The sequence below is a fragment of the Propithecus coquereli genome, unplaced genomic scaffold, assembly GCF_000956105.1.
Source record: "Propithecus coquereli isolate 6110/MARCELLA unplaced genomic scaffold, Pcoq_1.0 Scaffold10, whole genome shotgun sequence".
NCBI lineage: Eukaryota > Metazoa > Chordata > Mammalia > Primates > Indriidae > Propithecus > Propithecus coquereli.
Window position 1 is genome coordinate 11,449,214 of NW_012133858.1, and position 14,997 is coordinate 11,464,210.

A 14,997-nucleotide genomic window follows, 5' to 3' on the forward strand; every position below is an offset into this window, starting at 1 on the left:
TTAATTTGGGCAGTTTATTTTTAATAGATAAGGTATTGGAAGCTCAGAGAGGTTAAGTAACTTGTCACCTTACTTTAAATAGTAAATAACAAACCTAGGATCCAAGCCCAAACCTGTCTTATTCCAAGTCCAATGCTTTTGCAACACATATCAGTATCCAAATTGGGAATGATCAAGGAAGACTTCTTTGAGGAGGCATCTTTTGAACTGGTCCTATTACTGTACATAAATTCTGGTTAATAGAGCATTACCATTAGTGTGTATGAATTAATAGTTTTCTAAAAGATTAAATAAAACTACATGCAGTAGTCTCTGAAATTAAGCAAAACAAAACTGACTCTTTGACTTATAAAACATATTACCATAATTGTGTATTTTATTGATCACTCAGAAGACTATCGAAAAGCTGGGAGGCTCCATTGATGGCTTCTGTGTTTCCAGCATCTTACAGTCTATTTGGGGATACTAATGGCGTCTTTCAAGGCAGATCCAGTCCATTCTTCCTTATGAACAAGGGGGATAGTCAGATGTGTTCTGCCGCTTGTCCAAAGTCACACGAAAAGTTTTGACCAGTGAAATGCGCAGCAGTCACTTTGCTGTTTGACCTCTGCTACTTCCCTTTTAATTCATTCTGCATTCATGTCAAGGGAGGTCATTGTCATAGGGAGAACAGTATTTCTATGCCATTCTGACCTTCTCAGCAAATTTGGGAATAAGACAATGCTGATACTCTGTCACTAAGGCTGTGTGACCTTGAATGAGTTATTTCTTTTCTCTGAACCTCAGTTTTTTTCACCTATAAAGTGAGGGACTTCAGACAGGTGGTTTCTGGGCATGAATGAGGAAAATGCTATAAAAATCTTTCTCAAATTTGGGTCATTAAGAATTCCATATATTAGTGACTTTGTTAGGAAAAGGTAGCCACGCCTACATTGCAGATGTTTCTCAGAATGTCAGGTAAGCTTGAAAAAATATTTCCTCTTTTGAAGCATAAATCATAATATTTTATAGGAAGATTTTATACCATTTATTGTCAACCAAGAAGAGTGTTGCCCCAGGGAATACATTAAAATCAAAGAAGGACTCTGTCAACATCATCCCACTCTGTACCCTTCCAACCATTAAAAATCACTGCCATGATAAGGTGCTGTCATTGGTGTGTGCCAGTGAGTTGGGGCCAAGAAAGGTAACTCTGTTATATGAAACAATGAATATTATTGAGATATTCAGGACCATAGAGGTCATATATATGTATGCATGTGTATATATAGTCAAAGATGTATAAAGAAATAAAAGTCATCTAATTTTGTAAGTTTAATTACAAGATATAAAAGTTTTATTAATATCTCTTTTATAGGTTTTTCTCTCTTCAGCATAGTTAAGGGAGTATGCGTGTGTGTGTGTGCGTGCGTGTGTGTGTGTGTGTGTGTGTGTTTTAAAGGGATCTATACAAGTACTATTTTCACTTCTTTGCTGAGTTAAACTATCTAGTTGAGTTCTCACATGTCTGGTGGGTTGGGGTTGTGAAGGTGGGAGACTGACAAAGAAAATGATACTTAGTTTCTTGCTCTCTGGTGTTAACAATCTGGCATTATATGTTTGAATGATGGAGGTTAGCAATTTGAATTCAGCGGAATGTGATAAAGTTTTATTTACTAGAACATAAGGGAATTAGGGACAGAGTTCTATTTTTCACTTCATATTCTAAATAATCAGCAAAGAATTAAAAGGATGACATGCAACTCATTCCTTAAACTCAGGACCCCAGTATCTGTATAAAAGAGTAATATTAAGGTCTTCTTAAGTAGAAAGTATGAAATTAATCAAAACCAAACAGTGGAGAATTACAGTAAGGGAAACTGAGAGGCAGTTTTACTTTACTGTTTTTAAGAGCAAACATGTGCCAATGTTTCCATGAAAAGAAGAGCCCCCCACCCAGGAGAATAAGCTGTTTCTCCATCTCACCTTGTCTTTGCTGCTAGCAAGCCAAGTGGTTTATGTCCATCTTCCTTTTATTCCCACTCGAGGCTTTGGATGATCTAACTAATAGCTAAACAGAGTTGTTTGATCTTACCTTCCTTTAATTACACAGAAGTCCTTGCATCAGTTCAGAGATCGCACTTGCTGAAATTGATCCTTACAGCCCAAGTGTGCAGTTGAAATTTTTTCCTCCTCCATCTTTTTCCCTCCCACCATTTGTGTTTCCCTCCCTTGTTGTGTTTTTGTTGCATGTCAGTCCATTTGCTGTGATAGCTGATGCCAGCTTGTTTTCGCTTAGACTTAGCCCAGGAAAGTTTTCATGGAGGATCTTTGGGCTTCTATAGCGTTGGGAAAGGCTCCAGTTTATGTTACCAAATCATTTATAAAACTGCCTGCTAATGGGCTCAGGAAGGCTAAATAGAAATGGGGATATCGCAAGGGATTAGCTCCTGGAACAAGGTGACCTTAGGGATTTTGTTTCTAACTTCTAGGAGCTTAGTAAATGAATGTCTGCAATATTCTCTCTGCTGCTGAAGTTCTTTCTTCACTTTAAAGGGAATAACAAGAAGTGTCTAAAATTACCCCAACTCCTAAGTATTAGAATTTAGACAAATACTTTATATTGGCTCTTTCGAATGAAGAGTCAACATTTCAACTAGGTGTATAAACAGCAGTTGAGAGGAAAAAGAATTATCACTGGCAGGAATGTTCTAGTATATATACCAAGTGAAAATAAGTTAAAACTTCTTTAATCCAGCAGAGGGCAGAAGGGAGTTTTAGCTACATCTTTACCTAAAACTAACCAATCTGAACTGTGATAGGCAAAATTCAGTGGCACTTTTGTAGACAAATGATCTCTAGGTTGTTAATGCAAAAGTTACTCTGGTTATATAGACAGGTCTTAGCTCGTGTTTCCAGAGCCAGTTTGCTGCTTTCTAGGACAAAAGGACATACAAAATTTTGAGTTATTTATGCCCAAGGGAACAATAATGTGGTACTCAAATAACAGTACCACTTTAATTGATTAGGATCTTATTTACTAACCACAATACAGTATTTCATGGGTTTTCTCATGTATATTTATGGCACTCCAATAACTAGAATGAAAGAATATTTGAAATAATGAAGAGCCAGTTATTTCATTGTCAATATATCTCTTTGAAAGTAGTTGTAACTACAGGTGGGTTCAGAAAATAATGAAAATGATTTTCACAACCTATTCTAGAATCTGAGAAATCAATCCTATCCTTTCATAGGTACAGCTAACACTTGGGATAGTAGTATTTGTTACGTTATAAAAATGAGGTTAATATTAAAACATGATGACCATTGAGTAACGGATCTTTGTCTTGATGTTTATGAGAACTTTCCATCCTGATTAAGTTTGGCTTTAAAAAACACTTGAAAAAGGAAAATAAATTTTCCATACTGGATTTATAATGAAGCCTTTTTCTGCTTGGGTAGTATGTAGTATAGTATGTTGGGTTTCTCAGGAAGCAGCCTCTGAAATGGAGTCAGAATGTTTATTAAGGAACATCTTGGGCTCTACACCTGGGGAAGGGAGGGAAGGAAGCAGGATCAAGTAGAAGGAGGAGTCAGGTTTCCCTGCGGGCTCATCGTTAGCCTCAGCTGACCGTGCTGGGAACTCCTGGTGCGAACAGCCCTTCAGAGTCTCCTAAGCCGGGGACACTCTCACACTAATCGGTTACGGGATGTGCACCCCCAACTCCCACCCCAGCCACAGGACGTGACCTTGGTTAACGTGGCATTTTGCCTTAAGGAATTGTACTTGAGCAGTTGTGATAAGTCCTTTATTGAAGAGGGACCTGCATGGCTTATTACATACAGACAGTGTGAGGAGCAGCCCAAGAAATCAGGTGTGCTAGATTTTCTTTCCGATGAATTGCCGACTCTATAATGTTGGATAACTTACTGATTTTGATTTTTTTAAAAGAAAATCAATGATAACTTGCTATATTCCTATATAAGTGTAAGGAAATGGTCCTAAACAAAAGATATTTTCATTGTTATATTAATGTGGTTTGGAAAATAGGATTCTAAAGAATGAAAAAGAGCACGTTTTTATAAATGAGTGTTAAATGTTAAAATATTATATGTTAATAATTGTCTTAGTTCATTCATGCCATTATAACAAAGCACCATAGACTGAATAACTTATAAACAACAGGAATTTATTTCTCACAGTTCTGGAGGCTGGGAATTCCAGTGTCAAGGTGCTGGCAGATTCAGTGTCTGGTGAAGAACCCCTTCCTGGTTCATAGACAGCAGCCTTCTCGCTGTGCCCTCACATGGCAGAAGGAGTGAGGAAGCTCTCTGAGGTCTTTTTATAAGGAAATTAATCCCACTCATGAGGGCTGAATCTTTATGCCTAATCACCTACCAAAGGCCCCACGTCCTGGTGCTATCACATTGGAAGTTAGGATTTCAGCATATGAATAGAGGGGACACAGATATTCAGTCTATACCAATAATGGTGACACAACACATATACATGGTTTATTTATTTGCTTTGAGATTGTCCTATAAACAATAAATTACGTTGATTCAAAGTATTAATAATTACAATGAGTAATGGAATATTAGTTCCTCACGAAGATCACAAACATCTTTGTGATCTTTGGGGGAAAGTTGTTAAATAAATTACAAAGAGTGATGCTAGTAGTTCATCAGATAATGAAGCATAAACAAGTATATAATACAAAGACAGGAGGCTGGGGTAAATTTGTACGTTGTTCGTGGAACATTTAAGTCTAGCCTTTATTTAAGTACTCGTGTTAATTCCATCTATTAATTCCATCCACCTAATAACTTCATACATTTGTTGTTTTATCATTTCATCATAGCATCAGTTGTGTGCCTACTGAGTGAAGACCCTGTACGTAATACATATCTGAGAAATGGTGCTCATCTTGAAGGACTCACAATCTTATCAAAAAATCGTATTCATTAATATTGCCCCCAATCTCATCAGAAACACACACAATTTGGGAAGATGTCAAGCTCATGGTGCAGGATATGAGTTTTCTAAAATTTAATTTTCTTTTGAAAGCTTCAATTTTATCATTGGCAATAAATATTATCATTGCTTTCTTGAAGCCAGGCTTATTTTGTTCATTTTTAAAGAAAATGTCTGCCAAATACCCAAGTCTGAATAGCCAGAGTTTATCAGTTGTTCTTTAAAGTAAAAATGGTGTTCCGTGAACAAAGAAGCGAGTTCAGCTCACAGCTCAGTTACATGAGTGCTTTTCCTGAGACTGTCAAATTTCAGTATGAGGCAGAGAGGCTTTATGGTTACTTGCCATTTCATCACACAAACTATTAGGAAGGTAGTCTTTATAATGGCTCAGAAGTTGAGATTTAATAAAATAAATGATTTTTCTTCTCCATCAAGGATTTTCTTAAGTGAAACTGGAATTTTTTTTTTTTTTTAATTGCTAGTGCATGTCAGTAGTAAAGAAGCTACTGACCGCAAGTACAGTTTGCTGCCACGGTCTTGGCTCGTGCTAAGGTACCAGCAGTTTTACTCTCTGTTGCTTTTGTGCCATCAATGCAAGTGTCAACACAGTTAAAAAGTCAAATAATGTGTTAGTATTATTATGAAAAGAGTTATGACCTCGATGCCCCTTGGCAGTGTCTGCAGCCCACATTGAGAACTGCTGGTACAGAGACAAGTTTACAGGGGAAGAGCCTGGAGGAGGGAGACAGCTTTGGTAAGAGACAAAAAGGGCCTAAACTCATGATGGCAGCAGAGATGGGGAACAGGGAAGGAAGTGAGAAACCCTGGCAGAGGTTATATAGGTAAGATTTGGTAGTACAAAGGGCAAGGAAGAGTGGAAACTTACTGAAATTTTTAGCCTGGCTGACTGAGTGGATGGATGACATACTGTTAACTGATGTGATGACCGGGGAACCCTGGTTTATGATTGAAAAATAATATTGGTTTTCACTGTGAGAGAAAAAACTACTGTGGTTCTTCCACTTGGAAAAGGGTAGATTCTAGCACTGGTGAAAAAGTACCGTCAGCTGGGTCTGTGCAGCAGCCCAAGATCTGGTTTTGTACTAATGATGAATTTTGCATCTTGGAAGGTCAGAGAATTTTACATTAATGCTTAAGACTGTCTGTGCTTCCTAAAATAGTTTTGTTTTCTCTTTGTATTTCTAGGAATGGTGCAAAAGCTGGACCAAAAACTTCCAGTGGCTAATGAGTACCTGTTACTCTCTGGAGGAGTCCGGGAAGGTGTGGTGGACCTGGACCTAGATGAGCTTAATGTCTATGCCCGGGGGACTGACTACGATATGGACTTCACCCTTTTGGTGCCAGCCCTCAAGCTGCATGACCGTAATCAGCCTGTGACACTCGATATGCGCCACTCAGCCTTGTGCCACTCCTGGCTGAGCCTTCGGCTCTTTGACGAAGGGACGATCAGTAAATGGAAGGACTGCTGCACCATCGTAGATCACATCAATGGTGCCACCAACTACTTCTTCTCCCCTACCAAAGTGGCCGACTGGTTCTATGACTCCATCAGCATCGTACTGTCAGAGATACAGAAGAAACCCCAGCGGGGGATGCCAAAGGTAGAAAAGGTAGAAAAAAATGGGACTATCATCTCCATCATTCTGGGTGTAGGGAGCAGTCGCATGTTGTACGATATTGTCCCTGTGGTGTCTTTCAAAGGTTGGCCTGCAGTGGCCCAGAGCTGGCTCATGGAGAACCACTTTTGGGATGGGAAGATTACTGAGGAAGAGGTCATCAGTGGGTTTTACTTGGTGCCTGCTTGCTCCTACAAGGGTAAGAAGGACAATGAGTGGCGGCTGTCCTTTGCCAGGAGTGAGGTGCAGTTGAAGAAATGTATCTCTAGCAGCCTCATGCAGGCCTATCAGGCCTGCAAAGCCATCATCATTAAACTGCTGTCCCGGCCCAAGGCTATCAGCCCCTATCACCTGCGGAGCATGATGCTCTGGGCCTGCGACAGACTTCCTGCCAACTACTTGGCTCAAGAAGACTATGCAGCCCACTTTCTGCTGGGCCTCATTGATGACCTGCAACACTGTCTGGTCAACAAGATGTGTCCCAATTATTTCATCCCTCAGTGCAACATGCTGGAACACCTGTCAGAGGAGACAGTCATGCTCCACGCCCGGAAGCTCTCCTCTGTACGCTCAGACCCGGCAGAGCACTTGCGCACCGCCATTGAGCACGTCAAGGCGGCCAACCGGCTGACGCTGGAGCTCCAGAGGCGAGGTAGCACCACCAGCATCCCCTCCCCGCAGTCCGATGGAGGGGACCCCAACCAGCCTGATGACCGTTTGGCCAAAAAACTGCAGCAGCTCGTGACTGAGAACCCGGGAAAGTCAATCTCTGTCTTTATCAACCCTGATGATGTCACAAGGCCCCATTTCAGAATTGATGACAAATTTTTCTGAGTGTTTTGCTGACTTTTTCCCCTGGTTCTAAAACTCTCATAATGTGTAGTGTGGTTTGTGATGCTTTCTGTTTTTTACATATCCAGCCTCAATTGGATTTGTTAAAAACAAATTTTAAGTTTCCTGGTTCTGCAGGATGGTGCAGGCTCTGAAACAGTATATTACTATTTCATATTCTGCCTCTGATTTTGTTGTTGTTTAATTTTTGTAGTTACTGTCACAAAGTTTTGTTTGTTGGTTGCTTCTTTTTTTTTAAGGAGAACTTGAGCCATAGATGAAAATGCCCATGAATCCTCTTGCTTTTTTTCTGTTTTGCACTTTGTGCAAATTTGTTGTTTATGGGGAAACGAAACTCTTTGACAATTAAGGATTCTATTATTGTTTTTTTTTTTTTGTCTTTCTTTTTTAAAGAGCTTTCATGACTACTGATTTTTGAGAATCATATGAAGTGGGGAACTACCTGGCAGGTTAGCTGAATTTATTTCTTTTGACCAGTGGCCAGAGTAGTTTTCCCTGTTTCCACCAGACAATGTAAGCTTTGAAAGTGAGAATGCTACAAATTGTGCTTTGGAGCAACTTCATTGAATGTAATTGTCCTCAAATCAGAGAACATTGGATGATTTGGAGGGTGTGTTTTCCAAACAGAATTAAAGTTTCCAAATGTTAGTTTAGCATATGTAATTATTTGAAGCCTTATTTAAATCCTATTAAAGAACATACCATCATAATTATTATTTGCACTAATGAAATCTTTGCCATTGTCAGAATTGCAAAATGTGTTTCAGTATAAATTAACATCACTGTTGAAGTGCTATCGTTTTTTCATTTAGCCCATTTCACTCTATTAGTGGAATGATTCTTTGCATTTGTTTAGTTCTCCTTTAATTGGGGGTCCTGTTTTGCCCTCTGTGATTCCTGGTTCCCGTCAAACTAGAAAAGTTTTTAAAGCTTTGTACCATTAATTGACGCTATCTAAAGCTGGGGAAAATGTATACTTGATAAAGTAGGTGTCTTTGTATTTATTTCTTTTGGGGTATAGAAGTATGCTTTTTTGTAAAGTCTCTTTAATTCTCCCGAGAGTTTTGAGGAAAACTGGCAGGTAGAATTTATAATCCCCAAATAGAAGATCCCATGTCTGTTCAAAAGCAGATTTTGCATAGAGCAGGAACCAGGAAATATCTGTGGGCGGCAGGCTTGTTATAGAGGTGTCCTGTCTTCATGAATGAAATTACTTGCCAGGTTTAGGTGCTGCAAGGCTTTGGCCCCTGTTTTGGTATGGACTCATGGCAAAGCAGTGTTTGAGGGGTCAGGGTCTGCTGATCTCTCAAAGGACACCATGATGTCTACTAATGGAAAGGCCAAGCAACATCTTGGTTTTGGTCTTGAATGTCCAGACTGATAGGTTGGACTTTGGCCAATTGAGATCAGATATGTGGTTTTGGGTTTTTGCATGGGAATTAATGTAATGCTTTTAAATGAAAATGAGACCATTCAACCATCTTAAGTCAAACACGATAATAATAATAATAAAAAGAAACATACTGGCCTTGAAATTTTTTTGTTCATTTGTAATTTGGAATTGTTTTCTTGTTAGTAACACTAATAGTAATTTTTAGTAAATACATCCATGGCCTTGCTGCTGTCTTTCAGACCAGATATGCATACAGTGAACATCCAATATTCATTGTTCCTCTTTCCCCAATTTTTTTACTAGTGTCTACTTGTCTTCCATATATAGTCTTTGTCCTTTGCAGGAAATGACCTTATCCCCAGTTCTTGACAGACACCCTGATTGGAAAAACCAATCCTCATGAGCCATTTCCCTGGCTACAAACATTAAAGAGAGACATATGATGTAAACTGCTACAGTCAGGGACCTGCTCAGCATTCTGGGCTGGAATGCTGGCACAGAAGCATGCACTCTCCCTGGATATGGAAGAGGAAGCGTTTGGCTTCTATTGCCATTAGCAACCACCACACAATCATGACTAGAGCCAGCTTTAGGATGAAGCTGACATTGGATGGCATTATGGAGAGCTGGGAAATAAAAACATGAGCCACCAACCCCCTCGATCCCCCAATTTGAGGCCTCTCCTCCACTAGACTTTCTAGTTAAATCAGTCAACACTTGGCTATTTTAGCCAGTTTGAATTGGGTTCAATTCATCAAAATATTTAAACTGGTATGTCAAACTATTTCAGTACATTTAAGCTATCGAAGTTGATATGTATCTCTTTCTAGGGATAGATGTCAGGGATGTACATGTATTTTAACTAAGAGCTATGCTATCTGATTTAATTAATTCCAAAGAATATCATAGCCTCTATAACTAATAACTGTGCACCTGCTAAAGTCTGTTAAAATTTATTATACTTTGACCATTATGTTAAACTTTGTGTGTTAAAATAAACTGTTATGAAACACTGAAGTAGCAAACATATCCAAATAGCTGTTGCTTTAAGGTCAACTATACGCTACTATAACTGTATTCTGAATTGGTGTCTCAAATACAATTTGCAACATTTCCAGTATCTTAAATACTGTGTTTTCAGGCAAAATTTCATTACAGGCATGAAAAGGAACTAGTTTCCATGATCCTCTTGGCACATTTTTTTCTTTTGCTACTTCTAGTCCTAGTGAAGAACACTCTAAAAACTCTTGGTTAAACTTCACGAAAAAGGTCCAAAGGCCTTGGGCACTAGTAATTTAAAAATCCTTTATAAAAAAAATTCCTGAAATTTGGTATCAGTACTGTAACTTAGGACTCAGACATTGAGGGTGCATAGAGATGGGACATAGTTTTGACATGTTTTCTTGTCTGAAACTTAAGCAAGTCATTGAATTACTAACCAGCCTGTCCTTCTGAAGCCCAGAAGATTGATTAAAATCACTTCTGTTTCAAGTACAATATAAAATGCCTTAAGGCTGGAGTCATAATTTTAACATTACTTATGGCTGATTTTTTTGATTGGGGGATCTACAAGCTGTTACTCACAGGCTTTCTATTCTCTGATGAGACCTAGTTTCACCTATTTCAAGAGTAGATTAGTGTCTGCCCTCTCCCTTTCCTTTCTGAAATGGAAGATCCAAAGATGCAAGTAAAGGTTGGTTTCAAAGTGGATGGAGCCAATCAGGACCAGACATTTTAAAAATAAGAATCTCTCTCAAATTACTGTATGAAATTATTTCAGAGCGAATGAGAGGCAGGCATATGTGGCTAACCTTACTTTTGGGTGGAGTTGTGAGGAAGTGAGGAGGAGGCTTCTGGGTCTAGGCTAAGAGCTCCCAGTCACTTCTGTACCACCCCTCACAAACTCATGCACGCGTGTACACGCATGCTTTCACATCGTCAATTGGAGATTCCTTTAGGGTGACTGTTTTGTAACAATTCCTTGGAGAATTAGGCCCCCTGGTCACAACTAAATGTCGGTTCTTTTGGATCAGATCATCACCTTGCTGAGAGAAATTTCCTGACTCGGGGTTCAGCCTTCGATGGGAATGCTGGGAAGGAAAAGGAGGCATGTGCTTATCAACAGCTGCGGGACTCTTAGGACCTAGTGGCTTCCTGTGGCTTCAAAGCTCAGCAGTGGACTCTAGAGAAGGTGCCTGGACTTCCATCCATCAGGAAGCTGTTCTCCAGAACCTCTTTCCTTGAGTCACTGAACAGGCTGTTTGTACAGCTATTTCAGTTACTGTCTGGTCATTATTAGTCGGGGAAAGGCATTTCACACTCCCCACAGTCTGACCTGGAGGGTGATCCTTTTTGTCATTAAATGGAGCACTGCCTGCTACTTATATCAAAGGAAGGAAAGGGATCATTACTGGTTTTTTAAATTAATATCAGGTAAGTACAGATGTATTTTTAAAATGATTACAGTGATATAATCAATGCTCCTTTCTGAGAATAGCTAATTTTAAAAATGCATCTCTTATGCTGTGATTTCATCAATAGGTAAAGAAAGGATGTATGATCTAAAATACACACTTTTAGAATAAATATTCACCAATGGAGAATTATTTACAGCATGTCTACAGTTCTATCTTATGTTAATTAGTGGGAAAAATACCTTTTTTATTTTTTAAGAAAACAGATACATACATGGTAGGACTCAAGCTGTACTAATTCAACTATGATAATTGCGTTTCTCTATGTGCATTTATAGTGCCATCAAGCAATAAATTCAAAAGCAGCATGTTTCATAAAGTGCACTATTTCCTATATAACACCGAACTTTTATACTGATTTAGTGTGGTTTTCTAAGTTTGAGTTGACAGTTTTCATCCACAGTTGGGTCCCGACAATCAGCAAACATCAGGGAAACCATATGACTGGGTCTGTGTGGTTGAGAATAAGCAAGAAATTTCAGAAAAGTCAAATATTACTCACAATGCAAAAACACTTGTTCAAAGATGTTTAAAGACATACAGCCTTAATTTGGTAAGGCAGCTGGGAGGAGACGGCATCTGGGAGCCTTTTCCCCTCTTCAGGATAAGTGGGCTCAGCGTGACCTCAGTGAGGCTGCATTGATACAGTTTTCACTCGCCGTTTTTCTGCTCCAATTAATCACAGAAGATAAAGGGGGCTGAATGTGGGTAGAGGCAAAAACTTGTTTCTTTGATTTTACATTCTTTTCTGTAAAATGCAGAGTAGCTGTTGTCTTCCTTTCTGGCTTTTATGATCTATTAATAATACTTCCTCAGTTTTCAAAATAATTTCAATCTTTATAAATCCATCTATTTACACACCTGGAGTATTCATTCTGACAATATTATTCTTAAAAAATCTTATTAAATTGTGCCAACACGTTCAGTGGGACACAAACTTACTGAACACCTGCTGGTACAGATCTTCCTGTTAGATGAACTTATTTAAATATCACAACACAGTAAGTCTAAAACTTCAAGACTCAGAAATTAGGTAACTTGTTCAAAGTTACACAGGTAAGTGGTGGAGCACAGCCACAGTTTGAACACATTTGTCTATTTCTCTGTTTCCAAAATTAAGAACTTTCTACTATGCCACCCTGCCTCTGGTATTAGAATCTATTCTTATTATTTAGGGTAAAATCTATATGTGCATCCACAGGGGGCCTGCATTCAGATAGCAGGTAAACCTTGAATTGCATTCAGATAACAGTACTTTGAGTAAACTTTCTTTCAGAACTTTTAATCAGCAGAATAGATAGATCATTTAGAGAAAGTTAATTTTCTATCTCTGACAAATTCTAGCAGAAGAGATGACGACCACTTATAGGAAAGTTTCAGGTTGGGGTAGGGAATTGGACCAAATGACGACCATCATTTTAATTCTGAGCTCAGAGGCGTGTGCAGCAGAACCGTTAACTATTAGAAAAATACTACTCTTTTTAAGGATGTAGAGAGAGAACCGAAACCTTTTTTTGGCTCTCAGGTCATTAAATATAGCTCAAGCATTGACCTTCACTAATTCACGCATCAGTTTTTTTCAGCTTTTTTATATAAGAATTCTGAGATAAAGCCATTTGGGTGTTTGCGTGACTAGAGGGCAAGGCTAGATTGGGTGTATAATCTTTGAAAAGAAAAAGTGTATATGGGAACTTAGTTACACTTAAGAATTAGCTGCAAATGAAAGATAACTAACAACTTCAGTGGATCTTTCAGCTGACATTGATGTAAAAATGAAATACATGTAAATATACTACCTTGTATTTTTAAAACACTATTTCTGTAATTTTGGTGTTTTTTTTTTTTTTTGTAATATGATATTTTTTAAAAAAATTCTAGGCATTTGTAGACCTTGATAGACTTAAACCCACATAAAATCTTACCGCTTACATTTTGTAAATCTGTGCATTTACCATTTACATTTATAAATATTTCAATAGAAATCAGAATCAAGCCAGCTTTCATAAACTGTCACCAAACTAAAGACTGTGAGGTGTGGTTTTAATGATGACCTAAATGATTGACCCAAGGGACAAGATGACAGTCCTTGGTTATGATTATTGAAGACATCTTGAAATAAACAGAAGTTTGTTTCTGTCCCTTATTCCTTTTGGCCTGAACACAGCCTGCGCTTGGAGGACTAAAGCAAGTATCTGCCAAACTCTCCCTTGTTTATGGGAACAAATAAATATAAAAAAGCTCCCCATTTCACAAGATAATGAGAATGATTAAAAATAAAATCAAACACTTCTGATCTTTTGTGGCGATTGGCAGGAACATTCTATAATGTTTGTTGAAATTCAAAAAATGACTGTCTTCTGAAGACGAATCTGTCGAATGAAGAACATTCTTTAGTGGGCGGGAGAGGCCAGGCTGAGACGACCTGGGCACCGGCTGCGAGGGCAGTAGACTAGGAGCTGGGCCACCTGGATTCAGTCAGTTCTGACGTTAGCAGTGTGACTTTGGGCAAATCGCTTCTCTTCTCTGGGCCTTGTTTGCTCTCCTCATTTGTAAATTGAGGGGCGAGATGTGTGACCGCTGAAGACCCCTTCATGAAGAGCTGTTGGCTGTAGAGGGAAAATAAACACCAAGACACGAGGAAAGATTAAACATTGACAACTTATGACCGGTAAGTGGGATGTGCAGACCCAGGCTGGGGCCTAGGTGGACGGAAGTGCTGGAGAGTTACACAGGGTAGAATAATGAGAGCACGTTGCTTCTGCTCGTTCCATTCTTGACTCCAGGTGGCATCGTCATTCTGAGAGCTCCCCAAGGTCAGTTTTGTAGTCACAGGTACAGATCTCTGTGCCCTTCGCGCAGCTGTGATAGTGACCTTTTATAAAGCTATTGCTTACAAAAGGATTTTACTGGAAAACCGAAACCTTTTTTTGGCTCTCAGGTCATTAAATATAGCTCAAGCATTGACCTTCACTAATTCACGCATCAGTTTTTTTCAGCTTTTTTATATAAGAATTCTGAGATAAAGCCATTTGGGTGTTTGCGTGACTAGAGGGCAAGGCTAGATTGGGTGTATAATCTGCTTAAATTTGATCTCTACCTACCATGTGCGCACCTCGTGATAGAAACCTTTGGGGACAGTGTCTCCCGTCATAATCCTTGACTCTGACAAGATCATGGCATGACTCCAGCCAGCAGAATCCTACCTTGCTGTCTTCTTGACCTTTCAGTCCTCTTGTATTTTTCTATGCTAACGATGTGGAGAAGAATCTAACAAAGTATAACAGAGTCAATAACAGAGTAACAGTCTCAGAATGGCTTCCTTATTTTAACAACGAAGGTCCTGGCCCAGAAGATCTCTGAACTTTGGCATTAGCTGCCTGTTTATTTAACCTAGTTTTATGCCCAGAATCAATCTCTTTACATTGTTTTTAACAGCGGCTATGTAGGACATTAAATGGGTGAAGAGATCCCACTGAAGTCCTACGTGAAATTCTCTGTTTTCTACTTTCCGTTTTTAAATATTCTGCAATCTTTTGACAAATACAGAAACTTCATGCTTCATTCAATCTCTCCTTTTAGACACTACTTTTTCACTTTCCTATTACTTGTTAGGGAATCACTTATCATTATGTATTCCCACCAGACAGTCAAAAATATTTTGACAAGCTTTCTGAGGCTTGTATT

The 14,997-nt window shown here is 38.9% G+C and overlaps 1 protein-coding gene across 1 annotated transcript in view; it reads left to right on the forward strand.

Annotated features, from left to right (window-relative positions):
• The window catches only part of MB21D2 (Mab-21 domain containing 2), a 155,298-nt gene extending 146,317 nt beyond the window's left edge, over positions 1–8,981 (forward strand). The window contains exon 2 of the mRNA XM_012640294.1: positions 6,164–8,981. Coding sequence (XP_012495748.1) covers positions 6,164–7,428 — 1,265 coding nt within the window. The 3' untranslated portion in view covers positions 7,429–8,981. The remainder of the gene's footprint in view (positions 1–6,163) is intronic.
• The last annotated feature ends 6,016 nt before the right edge of the window (positions 8,982–14,997 follow it).